The following is a 19,105-nucleotide window of genomic DNA, read 5'->3' on the forward strand; positions in this document are numbered from 1 at the left end:
TAACCGGCCCGATGAAATTCAATTGTATAACAACGCAAAGGTATAAAAAGTGACTTGAAATCGGAACAGCGTTAAGTCGAATTCATGCAGGAATCCAACTGTATGAACGTAGGTTTAATAATGGAGTTGACAAAGGATTGACACTACATCAGAATGGGATGCTAATGTCGCAGACAACGAGGAGGCGTGAACCATGCATACATCAACTAATCGGATGGAGCAACAAGATACCAAACCTGATCGACGACTGTCTTGTTCCCTCGACGAACTCTCATTGAGAAGCGGTAGTTTCCTTACTCGGTACCCCTCGTGACACAGACAGCAACATACAACCAACACAATAGAAAAAGCTGAAAAGCAGAGTACATATAAACCAACGCTTATAAAATTACAATCGAAACACCACACAATCGATATTAATAGAAATTCGGCTTAGTCCACCAGGACTGGATCTCGATTTCGGATAAAAAATGTCCTTTCGTTTCTAGATTTACCGAAACTCAAGACATTTCAACAAGTACAGTGGTTCTCAAACATTTTAAAACACGCCCCCTTTATGATAGTAAACAATTTCTTGCCCTTCTTATCTTCATATCACAAAAACAGCCAGAATGCTAGCAAACCCAAGGATAGTTTGATGGCATGGAAGGTATGACCATTGAAGAGCGAATTCTCAAATATGAAATTTGGACTATACAGAGAGCAATAGCTATGAATTGGAGGTAAATCGCGCCGAGCGTGAAAAATTATTTCAGTTGACCGCAGCTTCACGCCCCCTTCAGATGCTTTCACACCCCCCCCCCCCCCAGTTTGAGAACCATTAATCAAGTACATGATGAAGCAAAACCAGCAATTGTAGCCGACGTAAATGGGTTAATCGACTGTTTATTCTTCATTGCGGACTACAAGCTCACCTATTCAAATTGAGAATAACAGATTCATCAAAATGTTCAATATGCTACAAGAAGAGAGCGTCAGTAATTTCTCTTTTGTTGTTGTGTTGTTGTTTTGCCCTTGTGGCAATTTCTGTTTTTAATCTTTGTAATAAACTTCGCATTGGTTGGTCAAGTAATTATGTTTATAGACTACTTCCATCCGCATTTACAGGACAGTGTTTTAAGCCTAACTGCAATATAAATTTTGTGAAGTAGAATGTAGATTTGGGATAAGTGCACATCACTTTTACGGGTGAAATTTTGATATCCCCTGAGAAAATCAGCATTCGTATCACTGTAACTGAATATTTATGGGAAAACTGCACCTAATTCTAGTGTCATTTGCGTTAATTGCAGTAAGCAGATGCAACTCCAAAGGCTGCCAACTTTGACTGGCTGCTAAATGCATGCGAATCATCGACCGAATCTACTTTTTGAAATAACTCCAACACTTCATCTTGATGTAGTCTTAACATGTCTTGGAACTGGCTACTTTTGCTTGTAATTGAGTAGAAACTTACGGCGTCACTACTTCTACTTGAGAACCAATTCTAATTACTTTGGCTGCATACCTATAACTAAACCTATAGCGAGTCCGGTCCAAACGGATTGTGTTGAGGTCTCAGCCACAGGTGTCCCTTTAGGTTGTGCAGTGGTCGTTCTGGAAGACGTTGAGGTCTTGGCGGTGGGATCCGGCGGATTCACCTTCTCCGAGATTTCAGCAGCCTTTTCCGTAGAATTTGTTTTGTCAGTACATCTGAAACGGCATCATGACAATAACTTTCATGAAAGCCAATCATGATTTGAGCATGGAATTGACAGCAATTTTCGTGCACCGATGTATTAGTATTCGCTTGAAATGGAAAATCGGAAATTTATGATTCCACAGAGGTGGTCAAAGTTGTAACATGAGAAATGGTCAAGTGATTGCAAGCCTCACAGCTCAATAGTGCCCTCTCTGTGGAGATTTTCCCGTTGTGGCTTGATAGCTAATAAATCCCACGCAATATGCAGTATGAGAGTGATTACAGTTTTATTGTATGCTAATAGGCAATAACCCCAATCACACTATGATCGAAAAAGATTAAGAAATACAAGCAAACAACGTTAGCTCCCGCACGCAGCATGCAGCCAGGCGAGTACGTGCGAAGCGCGATGTCTGTCACGGTCGATTAGTGTCCAATTACAATGAGCCATAATTGAGAAACTAAACAATCACCAAATAACGAAATTGAGATACATCAATAGCCACTTGTTGAAGTTTAGTCGCTTTGCTGCTTGTAACGTGACTAGGTCAGATGTGTAAGTATAGGTCATCATTAGGTCAGTGGTTCTCAACCTGTGTGCCGCGGCACACTGGTGTGTCGATTGGACTGGTAAAGAAGGTCAACGTAAAGCAAAAATTAAGGAATCCAATTGTGTGAATGTGGTATAATCGGTAGTCGTTTTATAATTTTTACCCACTCAAGACACACACTGTATGCGATGCAATGAACTGATGGTGGATGACAAAACGACCAAGTACGGTCTCTCAATCTGGCATGCCCTAAGCCTTATGTCAGTGTGCCATCTTCGTTGTTCTTTTTTAGGCTTTCAAGCTACTTTTCTTGGATTGGATCTTTCTGTGGGCTTTTAGCGCAAAGACGCTGAGAGCACAGCGGCGTAGGGAAGGAGAATCTCACATAAACCACCGACTCTACGGAACTGGCTACTGACAAGGATAAAATCGGAGCCTCCACCGTTAATAATGGCGGTATGCTAACTCAGCCACATATAGTAGGATTTGGGAAGGTTATATATATACAAAAGTCATCACTCGAACAATTGAGCCATGATGTTGAGGTTTGGCCGAAAGTGTTGAACTTTCTCCAGGAACGTCCATCAGAACCGGGGGATAAACAGTGACATTACGCAGGATGTCTTCTCTTTCTCTGGTTCGGCCAAGGTGGATGTCCGATTGAAGATTAATTCAAGTCGTTTCGGAACCCATCTATCTGTTCATTGTACCGCAATCTTGTGGTGTATTGGTTTTAATAATATTGATATTTTAATAAACCATCGAATGAAACAAATAAATTGACACGGCGAGATGATCAAGATATCTGTAAACGAGTAAAATTTTTAGCAGGTCCGAAGTTTGTCCAAGCTCATTCTGATATCTCAAATCTGAGTCTGAAACTTAACTGCGTGGTGGACATTGGTTTCACAGTGGTTTTCCACATATTTTCAACATATTTCATCACCAGTACTCCAGCAGTATACAATGAAGTTCAATGCTGCCAGCAAACAACCGCTTCTATTGAATGTTTTTCAGCATTATGTGCAGCAATGCCTAATTTAAATACTTGAGTGCAAAATCTTGTTAAAATTAAGATTTTTACTGTTGAAAATGTCAAAAGTTGCATAATCTTCCGTTTTTAAGGTAAAAAAATAATCGCCATAGGCTACTAATGACACTACTAATAGACACAATATTCAAATAATATTCAGTTATCGTCATACAGGAGCTGTTTCACCCACTTGTGACAATTGCATTCTTAAAAGTGATGACAGCTTATCCTACAACTACTCCTAATACCAAAATGCAATGTGTCAACAGTTTTGCTTAAAAATCTGCTCTGCATAAGTAGAAGTGAAAGTAGTCTGACAACATTAGGATTTAAGTAGAAACGACTTAGCTAGTACCCTGAAAAGTAGAAGTTTGTTACTGACCAGTGACCAGCTCTGGATTTGAAAATATGAACCCCGCATATCTCTGACAAGAATTCATAGCATACGCAATCAGAATGTAGGAAACGTTCAAAATGTACTTACGGTGGTAGGCGGCATTCCAATGCCCATTCATATCCCGACGTACAATGGCCTATCTCACACGGTTTGCATTGAATGTCATGGGTGCTGTTGCCGGAATTGGCGACAACAAAATCTGAAAAATAAGATGCATCCGGAGTCATATGAATGTGATTTGATCACCAATAATGCGTTAATATAATAATATTATTATAATGATCATAATTTATAGAGCAATGTATATAGAAATAGTGATCCAACATTCCTACACTAGGGCAATGTACATTACTACTAGGGCTAGTGAAAATAGGAAAAGTGTATCAATATGCATAAAAGTGCATAGTTGTATAGCTATATAAATAATAACCCTACTGTAGTTGGTGTGCACTGTGCATGTATGAACAAAAAAGGTTTTGCTATGACGCTTGAAAATATCTAGTGAGTCAGAGAATCTGGCGAAAGCTAGAATATTGTTCGTTAGAAGGATAAGCTGCTGTTGCCATAAGTTGATGTTTTGACTGTTGGGACTGACAAAAGTTCCTGCAACTGAGATTGTAGATCGGTACAAGCTCAAGAAGATGCACACTAATGCACTTCCTTCCAAGTATTTGACAACACAAATATAAAGCATGCATTGCGACAAATGTTTTGTGCGAAGTCAATAGAGGAATCCATGAATCTGCATTACGTTAGCACACTTGTTGTTTTGAAGTTAACAATAAATTTTTCTTTAACGTCCTCTGATATAAATGGTTATCTACCTTACGGCTGGTTCACAATCTGCTGTCTTTTGGGGCGAAATCAATATATTAATTCTCCAAAAACATGTGGTTACCTAGTAATTTATCTGCTTCCAAAATATGCTGCCTAATTTTAGACGGAACCATAGCTCAAGATAGATAAAAAGAAAAGATTTCGTGGTCACAGCTTGCCTATAAGCGCATAGATTAATAGATATTACCAGTTACAGTGAACTAACAATGCAATATTTCAATGACTTCTCTATCAAGATATCCGAGTCATGATACCAAACTAATAAAATAGTAAAAACTGGCCATGTGGTTTGTTTGCACAAGACATGGATCCATCATTGTGTTAAGCAGTAAACAATCCAAGGCATCAAAACAAGCTTTTTACAGCAATGTAAAACGTGTTTTAACGAAAGAAAACGTCATACCATAACTTATTTGATTTGATGAATGTTAATTTCCTGTGAAAATCTGATCACAGATCAATGACAGAACTGATGCTTCCATATATGTTGATAAACGGAAATGATTGATATTACAATGATGCAACAGGGCAAAACGTTTTCATACCGGTCGGTATACAGCTACAGAATTTGTACATCCATTTACATTTGTGAAACTGAATTTGACTCCCACACGATTATCACAACAATAGCTATATTGCAGTCTATCGATCACATGGCATCCCATCAGCATTAGACAATGAACCAGTGGAATCGCCCACGCAGAGATAAAAGTTGTTACACAATAACATCAAAACAAATAAAAACCGGAATGAGCTGGACTACGGCAAGATTATGTGGAAATATGTTCAGGTGATTGAGAGGAAACCAACTGCATTTATCAAAATTACCAAAAGTAGATTATTGATTTCATTTAAAAAGGATTTGTTTGGGATCGATTTTGCACAATGGCACAACAATTTCACAGCATTAATCTCTATATCACACTGGTAGTTCCTAAGATCTAATTATTCACAGGTTTATGTATTTTAACGATTGAAAGATAACACAAAACCAGTAACAACAGGTTAGAAATCGATGTCCGAACATGATAGACACTAAGACACACCTCATTATAGTCCAATCAGATTACAGGGATTATTTTTCGAGATTACAAAAGTGGCGTGATTTTGTAGCTCAGACTTTCAATGTCAACCAAGGTCACCAGAAACTACAGCCACATTAAATTGAACATAATTAAATTTTAAAGTTATATTTGGGAAGAAGCGTGTCTTGGAAACTCAATAATATTCATTTCACAGATTGCGCTAATATACTGGGACATCTCATCTGGATATATGGAATTAGTTCTACCTCTCTTGCAGAGGGAAACCTTTGACCGAAGAGTAGCTACATACCGGTATTGTGTTCAAGTACCAAAACTCTAGCTAAATGTATATTTGATGATCAGTTATTTATTACACTGCTGCAAACAACTACTTAGACACAAATTGATATCTAATGAACAATCAGGAACAATTAAGCACACATGCAACATGTAGGAAACAAATTCCCAGTAAATGTTAGTAAATGAAGATAATTATTACTGTTTCCTTCCCAAATAACTAACTAGCTGTGGTAAAACACCATTATGTGTTACCTTATTCAAAAAAATCTTCGATTCTAGCAATTTTACTATAGCAAGTAACACAGGACACGGAGTGTTCTCAGTATAGAATGCAAGTAGTCACAGAATATGAAGACTGCTTCAGCAGTTACAGACATTGCAGGAATGAAATTAGGGCAACAATTCATTTTTGATGGTATTGTAGTGTGATCTCGGAAGTATTGCGTCACGTCAGAAATTACATAGCTTTGTAAAGCAACAACCTAAAATCCAGGCTGATTATCACAATGCTTGGTAAATGGCTTTCGTTGTCACTTTTAATGCCACAGAAGCAGCTCATAGGGGCAATAGGTCTTTAATATACTGTTACAGATAGAGCAGAACACGTTATCAAATTTTGATGATAAAAACTGTTGAATTAATTTGGCTGTAAAAGGGTACAAGGTACATGGTAGAAGTATACATATATATATACCGTATATATATATATACAATGCAGCCTAGAGTTGCTTACCGGTATGTAAACAATTAATCAACACGTTCAGACATTTCAATCATGTGTTTGACAAACTTGATGCAATGATTGGGTGACTTGTGTGGGCGATGTCCATTTTGATGAGTTAGGATTATTGTTATCAAATGAAGAATAATTATCTATAGAACCAAGATTAATTCCCCAGTTAATCACCCGGCAACTGACTGTCGGAAAATTTCAAATTCCACTGGTAGTAGTGATATAGGCTAGTATAATTTACAAGCTGGGTGCATCAGTGTTATACGACAGATAACTGATGGCTTGATACAATTACGAAACAAAGACAACAATAGGTATTTTAACTTGTGAGTAGGCCTACTGAGCATAGACTTACTACTATTGGATCAACACAAATAGCAACATACTCTATCCCAGATATATAAACAAAAACAAAAACCTCGTTGGTCAGCAAACATTTAATGAATACAACAATAGCAAATTCCTAATTCAACATATAATTACTTTAGATTCCCATGTTGATACTTGTTAATTCTTTGAGCACAGTCACTGAGGAACCAATAAACACACATACATCACAAAAGCAGGTTTACACATTTCAAGTTGCGCAATCCAGAACAAGAGAAGAAAACAGCGGTTACCTTATTATGAAAAGTCTGCCCACTTAAAATGAAAAGTATTGTTATAAGAGACACCAATAAAGTAATGCTTTTGTAAAACCTGCACAAAAGCCAATACTACATGGGGGAGCTCTTGATTTCGTTTTTCTACAAATAGCAATTTATATTATAGTCTGTGCAAGACATATCAAGATTGATCTCGGTTGGCAGCAATTATTAGATAGATATCCTAATCAATATGGGATTTCCGTTTTACTGGTAGTTTCTGAGATGCCAATCAGAAATGCTGGTACCATGTTATGGTACAGGTTGAATTCAGCAATCTCTTGAAATCTCATACAATGTGTACCAAAAAGCAACTCTTGACCATGATAACAAGGCTGATGGAGTTTTGGAAATAGCAGATTGCCGAACCCCACAAATACCTGTCGGCAGTATATGACACAATTACATCTTAATTTACCTGGCATCCATTCAGCGTTCAGATTATTAAAAAGATTTGCCGTTAGCAAACCATTTTATGGGGAAATTCCAGGTAGGCTATCAAGAAGCATATTGAGCAAAATAAGAGTTTTGTATTCATACACCAGCGCTATTCACTGCATTATACTTCATACTTTTCTACTTATACGCAAGTATGTAACCCTTTCCAGACAATCATATTGACCTTTACTCTGGTTACAAAATATTATCTTAGCTAACGAGACAAGAATGCTGTAACGGTTCATAGAGGTTTAAGGTTACATTATCTTATTCCATCATATGATACTGAGGTTTTGTGCCTCAAAGAATCTCAAATATCAAAATGGTTTCGACAACAACACTGGAATATCAACAAATCTTATTCAATTGCGAAACACTATTTTGATCTAGGACATGATATCAGAGAGCCCTTGAAGATGTGCAATTGTCCACATTCAAGACAATGCTACTGAATGAATACTAGCCTGCATTTAATATTACTATATCACATTTCTGGCAAATGGAATTACCTAGCCTATACCTTTGGCCAACAGTCTGACACATACAGTCTCTGAATTTTAATTGCTTTCCATTCTTATACAACAATTTCTGTAGTTCACTTGGATCAGATGTGCATGTGTATGCCTTCTACTTTGGGGTATCTCAGTCGTGTTGAGATACAATTCTTAAGTTGGAATTTACAGTCCTCCATGACTGATCTTTTTACACTCAAAAAGGGCCAACATTACGATTTGAAATGAAGGTGAACCATGTAAGGACAAGCTCCTAGTTTCATCCATTGATTGTTTTTGTGATGGTTGTGATGGTCTTTAGCAGTATGATGTATGAATTACCGGTAGTCTGGCTTTGGCTGTGGTTTATTTGCAGAGAGAAGGGAATAAATAGAACCTCTGCCAACATAATGACGCCACTGTGCATGACGCATCATCTACATTCTACACAGAGTCCTTTGAGAAACGTAGTAAGTGAATAAATGATGCTTTTTTCCTGTGATAGTAAAAATAACAAGCAGCCTTTCATACAGGAATCAGCGTACATACAAGATACAATTGCAACACAGATTTGAGAAATTAGGGGAAAATGCTTAAATGACTACAAAATTAACACAAATATATAGGTATTGGCATCAGTGCTAAAATAAGACATTTCTATTTCAATTCCATTTTCTGCATTTGAAGCCTCATACATAACTTTATGTGACAATTAAATTCATGGAATGTGGAGGCGCATCAAGTTACCAAATAAGATTTTACAATCGAAATGTAAATAATCCATCGTCAGAGACTGATTTTACAGAAGCGAAACAGTGCTGAAACAAAACAATGATATGGAAGTCGGTAGTGAAGCACTATCTATGCCAGTCAGAGGTGAATACGAATAGGGACCTTGGGTTTGAAGCTCTTGTCTAAAACATGATTTCAAAATTTCGAAAGTATTCAATGTTGCAAAAACATGACTTCAAAGTGAAAGTACCCTGTCATTTACAAGCTACAAAATTTAAAATTTGGAAACAGTAACGTCACTCGTCAGGTGTGGAATGAATTCAAATCATGATTCAACCAAAAATGTGAGTGGCATCCATGGTACACTACATATTGCTTATCAAGTAATCATAGGTTATAATAACAATGTCTAAATTACTGGCTGGATCCCAAACTTACGAATTTCTGTAAAATGATTAACATTGATCACCATTGGGAGTGAAAAATGGCAATATCTCAGGTAGGCTATGTGGTTTTTGATAGGCAGGTGAGTCATTGCATAACATGTTGAGGCTTTTGGCCTACCACAGAAGTCACGCGAGTCCAGTTGATACGTTTTAAATTACGAATACTCATTGTTTACGTAACCAAGGACGAAAAATTGTATTTATAAATTATAACATACCTATTTTAATCGATTATACAGGGAAATCATTGTGGTGCACGGCTTATACAAATTCGCTTCGCATTGGTAGTCATTTTTGTATTTTCCACTGTGGAGAATAAATCATACTCGTACAGTAAGCCTATACAGAATATATCATAGTAAGGTTAGGAGTGGTTATAGTAGACTAGTCACTAAAATTTTATGCTACTAGTTAAAAGTGCTGTAACAGAACTCTCTCAAATAAGTTGCAATCCAAAATGCAGCAATTTAAAAGTAGGCTCAGTAACACGTACCCGTAGTTATGGCATAAGCAAGCATCATAGGGAAATTATTTCCTAATCACAATAAATTGTTGTGTAAGGACAAATTTGTTTTTGTCGTTGTTACATTGTGTAATCAGCAGTGCTTTCATGTTTAATGAGTAGGTGTGCGACATGATAAAATGAGTCCAAATGCCTCAGGAAAACAGACAACAGTTGATAATAATTACGGTAATGATAATCCACACTGGTAAGTAAGAGTATTACCCAAGAAGGAATAGGCATAATAGTAACGACTCACAATCCCTGTGTCAAATTTAAGACAGATCACTCAAACCACAAAACAAACATGAATCACCAACCAATTTTTCATGTGATTTTGTGTCTTTCAATCAGTGTGGATACCTGATTCCAACCAACTTCTTGTTTTTTGTACGTAAAGGCAGATTTTGACTTTATTCACGATCCAGTTACCTCCTTATCACCTTCACAAATGTACAAGTCTTGTGGTATTTGAAATGGGTGGAAATTTTGAGGTGTTTCGTACTGGTCAAAATATTGATCAGTGACCAAGAATCAACAACCCAGCAAATGGTCTGGAAATTTCACAATCTCCAGTAAGGAGTGTCTTGCCTCGGATGGACTAAACAACAGTCCACACTTTGCCAACCCATGGGAAATAAATAAGGTAATGCAATTTGGCTCAAAACAAAATCTTGACTCAGTGGACACCAGTTACCAATAGATATTAAATTCACAAATATTGCACTTCACTCAGGCGCAATACAGATGTTTTACAGGATGTCCAATATAAAAATACAGGGAAACTAGGCTTATATCATATCTGAATGTAATTTTAGAATCATAAGTGCTCATCAACACCACTTACACCAAAGTACAACCTGCATTAAAAACCGTATTCACGACCAGGCAAGATGTAAGAAGGAAGCTAAGCACCACAATCAATAAAAAATAATCCTGGAGATGAATATACAATATGGCCGATTAAACAACACACTTCAAAGCTCCCTAATATATATCGTCCACAACCATCTACAAGCAAACAGAATGGTGCAAATGCAATAAAGTAGGCTACATGAAAGAAAAGAAGTCACCCCACCCATACACAATCTGGGTAGACATTAACTGGTCAGTCTTGAACTGGAGAAGGTACCACACGAAATTTCAAAGACAATGTAAAGGCTAGTAAAAAACACAGACAAGGCCCAGTGGAGATGGAAACCACCGAAATGAACAGATCACAGATAAAGAACAGAACTCTTTCCTTTTGATATCTCATAATATCTACTTCTCTGAATCAATGATACTACCAGTATGGCTTTTCTGTCTTGGATTATTATTTTTACATCACTCGTAAATAAAGTCCCTAGCTAAAACAATAACACCAAAATTATGATCAATTAAGGCAAGTCGTCAAAATCGATCAAAAACGTCCGGCAATAAACCACTTGCATTTTGTAAGCCACACAATCTTATCAACTTACTTTTGGCACATCCTGTCGAGTGCTTCTTACATCCATTCATCATCGGGTCGAATGCGTGGGTTCCTGGAATGCACTCGCACCTGTAATGAAAGGGTTAATATGCTAAAAAATTGACAATCTGTTCTGCACAGTAGATACAGAATTATCACACACTCAAAACCAGAAATAATCGTAAACGTATCACATGAGGATAGGGTACGTAACACCCATTCAAGTCGATCATTTGGTTAAAAAAACATTGTTAATAATTCATGATTGGTGGGGGAACGATAGATTTTACCATCATATCAACAGCAAGCATGCTTCATTATAGCTAGTATGTAACACAGGCAAAAAAATGTTGGGAGAAACGGACATGTCTCTGCTATTAGTTGCTATCAACATAATAAAGGAACCCACAAAGATTTAGAAAATGGAATGTATCGACATTTTCTTGTACAAACTCTTCTGTCACTGTCATTGCTAGCCTTTTACAATAAAAATGGAAGAGCCGTGTTCACCATTGCTAGCCCGGAAATGATTGTGACCTGCAATGGCGTTATTAATTATCAAGTTCATTGTTGAACACAATGATTTATCATTGATTAATGGCCATTGACCCGGCACCATCCTTGCGGGTGAAACGTTTATGCGAACTTCATTCAAGAGTTTAATTGCAAAGTTCCAATCCTGTAGTGCCACCTCCCCCCTATATTTTACAAGTCTTGCACAAACCATAAGGAAAGAAACAACACGAAGACAACACCAATATTGTTAATACGCAATAGAATGCATTAATTTATAATCAGGTTAAACGACTCCAGCAAAATGGCAAAATGCATGACCAATGATTGAAGAGCCGCAATCAAAGGCTGAAAGAGCCACATGCGACTCGCGAGCCGCAGTTTGCCCACCCCTGATACATCGCAAAATGTCTCACCTTGCATCTGATGTCTTGTTGCCCTTAACGTATTGCGTGAATTGGAGCTTGTCACAATATGTGGGTGGCATACTCATTGTGCACTCTCTTTGCACATTGGCCTCAGCGGTGAAAGAATTGTCTGGACAGGGCTTACACACAGTCGTGTACTGGTTGTTACACCTGGAATACAGTGCCATAAGTTAGTGGCGAAGTGTCTGGCTTATTCCACAGTTAAACGACAAGGAAATGCAGATTTCTTGGGACGATTGAGAGTCGCTGAGATTGAAGATTTAATCATAAATTACATGTTCACAATGAAAACAAGGAAAAAATCTGAACAATGCCTTGAAAATTACAAGTTGTTGACCCTTGCTTTGAGCATGTAGTTAAGCATGGCATTGCTAATCTCACTTCCTGGGATGTGGGGGATGTCAGTAATCAAATATTCAGGTCGCAAGGACCAATAGGTATGAACGATTGCCTGTGTTCACAAGCACAATCATATGAAATAAGTTTGTCACAAGATCGCTTTCCTGAGGAAGCGGTGTTGTTATCTATTTTAAAAGATGTGAGGAAGCTATGCCTTGGCGCACCGAGCTATACAATTGCTTTTTGACGCCACATGAAAATGGATAATAAGCTGCTGGCCAGTCATATCCACCATACAAGTACGCAGGTATCTCGGGCTGAGCTGAGCGACAATGAGCATGGGCATATGTCAATACTGATCTGACGATAAATATCATGACTTAACCTCAGTTTCCGTTACTATTTCTTACGGATCTAAAACGATGAAAGGCTTATCAGTTAGCTTAGATATGAATGCGTCAAACAGTAAATTTATTTTTTACCTGACTAACATTCGGTCACAAAATATTACTATGAAAAATTAGCGGAAGGATGAGATTTACTCGAGTAACTACACTGTAAGTAGAGTAAAATGACTTATACAATTTGAAAAAGTAGAAGTACTTCATTATCATGACCATCTCTGTGATACATACCCGCAATCATCAGCAACAAAAAGGCCAGCCGCACATCCACAGCAGGAGTGATACTGTGCAACCGTGTAGAAAGTTAGATTTCTCTCGCCACATTTGATTTCAACGTGGTTTTGCCAATCAGAATCAGGGTAGTCACGTTGACATGTCTTGCTGCCCTTGGGCTGGACGGCAAGAAAGAATTGATGAAGGAGTGCATTAGGTTATGTAAACATTTATAGTTCAGCCTCAACTTACCATGGCATCGGCAAATACAGATGTCAGTTCCGGTATGAATAATATTTGGCATAGTAATTTCACGGCATGTATAAAATTCATTTTCAGTTGAATTGAAATTTGAATTTCTTTGAAGCAAATTAATCAACCAAATCAATATAACTCAAGATCTGAAAAATTGATGGAGAATACGTCAATAGTGATATTGCATGTCAGAAAAAGATCACTGAAAAAATGACCAATAACAGAAACAGGAGTCGGTATCAACAACTTTCCGGCAATTAGGCACATGTTCGGCACACTTCACCATGTTATCAGTGTCTGATGTGAGTAGACTCGTACAAACTCTACAAGATTTTCAAAAAGCGCAAGTAGAACTAAAACTACCAGAACCCAATTTTAGAACTCGCAATTATAATTAGAACTAGAGCTAACAACATTTTAATAGTAGAATGCCGCAGAATGCAGCACAAACTTTTGACTTGGCTCGCCAATGTATTCCCTGCTTCTCATTTAAAAAAAAATACCTGCCCACCTCTGGCATAGGGGTTCCCAACAGGGTTGTAACCAAGTCACAAGGCTCCGAGTCACAAGTCAATCTCACTTTTACAGTTTTGACTCGAGTCAAGTCGAGTCATTTTCAATTCACCACTGAGTCAAGTCCGAGTCCAAGTCATTGTGGTGACTGCTCAGTTTCTAGTTAAAGTCTTGATAAACCCACTTTTTATAAGTCTGTTCACTTGGTGATATCGAATGGTTTAAACTACTTCTACTTGACAAACTGAAAATAGCAAAAAGTAAGTAAGTAGATCACAAAATATTACGAAGTAGAAGTAGCGGAAAATTAGATCTACTTGAGTAAGTAACAAAGTAGCGAAATCTACTTGAGTAATTCAAAAAAGTAGAAGTACTACGTTACTGATCACCTCTGGTCAGGGTAGGGTATCCCACGATTAGGGTTGGAGGGTTAAGGAATATATTAGGGCTGGAGGTGTGGGACATTCGGGTTGGGGGAGGGTTAGGATTGGAGGGGGCTGTTAGTGTTGGGGAGAGAGATATTATGGTTGGGGAACAGGGATATTAGGGTTGGAGGTGAGGGATATTAGCGTTGGTAGAGGGGGATATTCGGGTCGGAGATTGATTAGGGTTAAGGTTGGAGTAATAGGCCTATCCTCCAACCTTAATCTTGAGATACACCGATTTCACCATGTGGCATGTGCAATGAGGTTTTTCCATTTAGAGTCTGATCCTTAAGGTTCTGCACTCTTCATCAACATTACACAACTCCATATGCCTAACATTTTATATGTCCGACATAGGATACCGCCCCCCAGTGGTAATAAGATCCATACGACATGTCTACCACCACCAATTCACTATTGTCTCCAATAATTAATACAATTTCCAAAGTTTATAATGATTTTTATTAACAAAGTCACCGAAGGCCGAGTTCATCATGGGCCGAGTTCGTCATGGGCCGAGTTCGTCATGGGCTGAGTTCAATGGGCCAAATTCGTCATGGGCCGAGTTCACTGGTAATCATAGGCGTCAGGGCGAAAATTTTATTCTATACCGGTATTTACAACTATATGTTTATGCCTCATGTCATTCAAAATCATAATCATGAAATCCTGATGATTGTTGAAATACACGACGTTCAATTTTGTATCATTTTCACGGCATGCTGCAGGCTTTGATCTGCGGATTCAGTGCCAACGCATCACCAGCCTATGAGCCAGACTTGATAATAAGTGTGCACAAATATCTATTCACTTCGGCTGGTGATCTATAACATTGTTGCAGAGGCTACGATGAGCATTGCCTCGAAAGTCCAAAAAGTTTCAACAAATCCGTCACAACTTATAACAACAAAAGTTAGGAAACCACTGTACACAGTATACCTAATATCGCTACGAACCTTTTGTGACTTATATTTCACGTAAGAAATCAAGTAAATAATAATTTTCATCCGCATTCATCTGCAGCTTGTTTGTGATCAGCACTGCAATTTTTTCATCGCTTTAGCATAAAATACTTCATTATTCCACTGCATGGATAAGCATCACGTCAGCATCTATCTCATCTCATGAATTGTTCCAGTATTCTACTGAGTAGCTGCCGACATTGATGTCACTCGGGTACAATAATGAATTAGCTTCTGGAGGGGACTAGAGATTAGCTGATATCGGTGCTACTCGGGTAGAATAACGAAATATTTCCTGAATGAGTCGAAATATATAGCCTACTTGCCGTCATTGATGTGATTGGTGCCTCGCTGTTCCCTTTATGAGTCAAAATATCATAGCAATTAGCAACAGTATCATGGTGACGCTGCTGCTCTGTAAATGACGAGAAATGCACATATCCCACTATCCTGGTAGTGGTGATTTGCTGTGGATTACCGGCCGGCATAATTCTAAGCTGTCTGACGTGACGCCGCCTCAGAACGAACGAAACGATGAATGAACTTGTGCAACAACCGCAAACATGTATTTCATCATGTATCATTGCTGCACAGTGCACACAAACTGATCACGTGACTCGACAACTATAGCTAGGCCAGGCTGTAAGCTTATGCTTCAAAAGTTCTAATATGCCTGAAATAGCATAGGAAATACAGGTAAAATCTGGGAAATTGATATATGACGAGTTCTGATATTCAGCGCACTCTATCCTGAGGAATTGAGGTATATATTGAAAGTTATGACAAGTGGTCACGGTCGGTCAGCGATAAAACCTGTTTGTTTCCCCCGGGGAAACACCCGGGAATAATCTCACGCCGAAGCAGCCTTCTAGAAAAATCGAGACGTCGCACTGAGTAGGGTATGCCTTGAGTTACTACTATGGAGAGAAACGATTAAATTTCAAAAGTAAAGACCGAATACTGCAGAATTATGAAATGTTACTATGAGACCATATAAACCACCAGTGACGTTCTCAAATATGAGGTGTGGTCAAACTCACTGCGTAGAGATCTGAAATGGCTCCACACACGGGGTATGCAATGCACCTGTCTGTGTTCTTGACCGTGCCCAGGTAAACTTCAAGCAAGTGCCACTCAACAGGCAGACATGCCTTTAAATATCTTCCAAAACACTTGATCTACCTACCGCTAATGCTTCTATCCATCGTGTTTTAACTGCATATATCTGTCTGTAGCCTGTTAATTTTCCCAGAACAATGTTATCCACACTAGTTTTGCAATATCATTTATATTCATAATGCAGCAACCCGCAATATCGAACAATGTACAGAAAAATAGATATGAGTCTTCCTGTGACTGATTCTCGAAAAAATAATCATATATACATCAGAAAACCAAAATTCCGCATATAACCACTCGATTACAGCGATTCATGCGGTCAAGATCAGTCTTTCAAAGATGGCTGTAGCATGAAGCAAGGCCGGCGTCAAAATGCACAGTGAAAAGAGGGACTTGCATACTGAATGTAACAATCATTTTCGATTCCTACCAATTGCATTAGATAATAACAACAAAAATCTTTGAATACAAAATAAATAGCACAGTAGGAAAATGCTTCGAAAATGGCATTCAGCGGGATTAAAATAATCGTCCATGCATCATCGACTTTACTCTTTGCCTTTTACTGCGTCATGCTGCAGGCATTACTTTAAATCTTGACACATGAAAACAGAAGCCAGGTAAACTGCCAGAACGACGGCCAGACCGTATCCTTTTGGCTATAGTGAGGATGTCAGTTGACTTGCAATGGTTGCATGAAAACTGTACAAATAACCTTTCAGTACAAAATTCTTAAGTGCAGCGATATTGCAAACAGAAGACACTATCAGGCAAGAAACAACCAGAGCAGTTAAAGAACAACTCGGGTGAATACAAACACATGAGACACAGTCACAGAATAAGAATATTCGGTTTTACGGTACAAGACAGAACTTGAGCGGAAGAATAGTACAATCAAAGTAAAATGCAAATGCACAAATAAAAGATTGATCGCAGCACAACATGATGAAAAATATCATTCCCACCAATGTATATAGCACACGTCTATTGGTCACTAACAATCAGGTAAAGTACTGGTACCATAAAAACAACACGTCAGAAAGTGCTAGAAGCGCAATGCAAATATAATGTGCCGAGTTTATGAAATCTAGCGTTACAAACGAGTGACTGTGGTATAGCTTATGATAGCGACTGCAAGAATCGGCACAAATAGCGTAGTCGTACACCAGTCTGATCTTGGCAAGACTACTTTTCAACCTTGTCAGTTATACACCTCACATACCATGCGAAAGGTTGGCACAATGTAGTTACAAGTAGCAGATTATGTCCATCAACAGAGAAACAAAATGCGACGAACAGGTTATGATCATTTGCTGCTATTTTTCTATTTTTCTTAGAAGATTGAAAATATGCGGGGTTGCTAGGGCTAATAAAATTACTTGCTAATAGGTGCTAGGAACACGGCCTGGATCAACATTGTAAACCGGTAGTGGAATATGCGAACATGTGTCACCAAATGAAATTATAGGCAGCTGTTTTGATGTTGTCATATTATGGAAAAGGCTTATAAGTTATAAGTGTGTACTACTAGTAAGCGAGTGAGTAGTTTTGGAAACAGTAAAACTTCACAGAATTTGTCACTATTTGCAGGAACTGCTGATTTCTACAATTTAACGAGGCATATGATGAACTTAGCACATAAATCTACAATGAAAATTACGACCTTCTCTGTGTTGCTGCTTCATGATTTCACACACAAATTGAAAATGAAAGATTGATCGCAATTTGTCCCTTATTTCATGACAAAATTATTAGCATGCAAGGTAGGCCGTGCAAATGCATGTGCTGACGATAGAAAGCATGATATAGTCAGAAACAGAGTACTTCTACTAACGGTAAGTAGCCTATTTTGTTTGGGTGTTTTTATTTTAAAACAACCTCCACTCCTAACAGTGTTATAGAATGTATGTGTCAATTTTATGGATTCTAATGGTGTTTAGTAGAAAGTCATCTCACAATAGCTTCAACAGCGAAACAACATAAAACCTGTCTTAAGGCTACGGTGAATGGCTTTAAATCCCATCTAGTTTAATGGCAATAGGAAATGATGGGCACATCGCACATTACACCTATAAACTTGTCTTTCATTTGCACAGGGAAATATTCAAAAAAGGCAACATATCTAAAACGGAATAGATAATGATGCAACAAATAGGTTCTGTTGTGAAACTATCATGATTCAAATATAAGCTCAATTCATAAACTTGTTTATATCGGACAGAATCTTAGGACTAGTAAAAAACCAGTGTAGCCAGTAGATGCATGCCACTACCATAAAAAAGCTGAAAAAATGATTCAATTTGCGTAATTGGAGGTTTGATTGTCTTCTGAATGTTGACGAGGAATAAATGAACATCTCAGAAAGCTTTTCCAGTGGCACTGAGGACATTTTAATACACGCAGAGGTAAATATATCTAGTTTTGGTAAAAGCGGGCCTGGTAAAAATACTTGAACAAAAAGACCCTTGCTAGAGAAATTTAGCATCAACACATTTCATCAAACATGGAAAAATTCCATTCAAATAATCCTAAAAATTCAACGATGGGTACGACGGTGTATGATCTTTATAACAAATTAGTGCAATCATATATTCATAGGTAAAACCAGACTGCAAACTACTTCCATCTGATTTTAACAACCAAAACCACAAAGTTTTGTTCTGTCTACGGT

General features: G+C 38.0%; 1 protein-coding gene across 1 annotated transcript; it reads right to left on the bottom strand.

Moving 5' to 3' along the window:
• Positions 1 to 114: 114 nt before the first annotated feature.
• Positions 115 to 14,152, bottom strand: LOC145435992 (uncharacterized). Its single transcript, XM_080313290.1, has 7 exons — positions 13,413 to 14,152; positions 13,179 to 13,339; positions 12,193 to 12,354; positions 11,274 to 11,353; positions 3,750 to 3,861; positions 1,508 to 1,692; positions 115 to 350 (listed from the first exon to the last, which is right to left on the bottom strand). The coding sequence occupies exons 1-7, from the start codon at positions 13,491 to 13,493 to the stop codon at positions 115 to 117; spliced, it is 1,017 nt and encodes a 338-aa protein (XP_080169416.1). The 5' UTR covers positions 13,494 to 14,152.
• Positions 14,153 to 19,105: the final 4,953 nt, after the last annotated feature.

The sequence above is a fragment of the Botryllus schlosseri genome, chromosome 3 (assembly GCF_051294905.1).
Source record: "Botryllus schlosseri isolate E-star chromosome 3, Bs_hap1, whole genome shotgun sequence".
Lineage (NCBI taxonomy): Eukaryota > Metazoa > Chordata > Ascidiacea > Stolidobranchia > Styelidae > Botryllus > Botryllus schlosseri.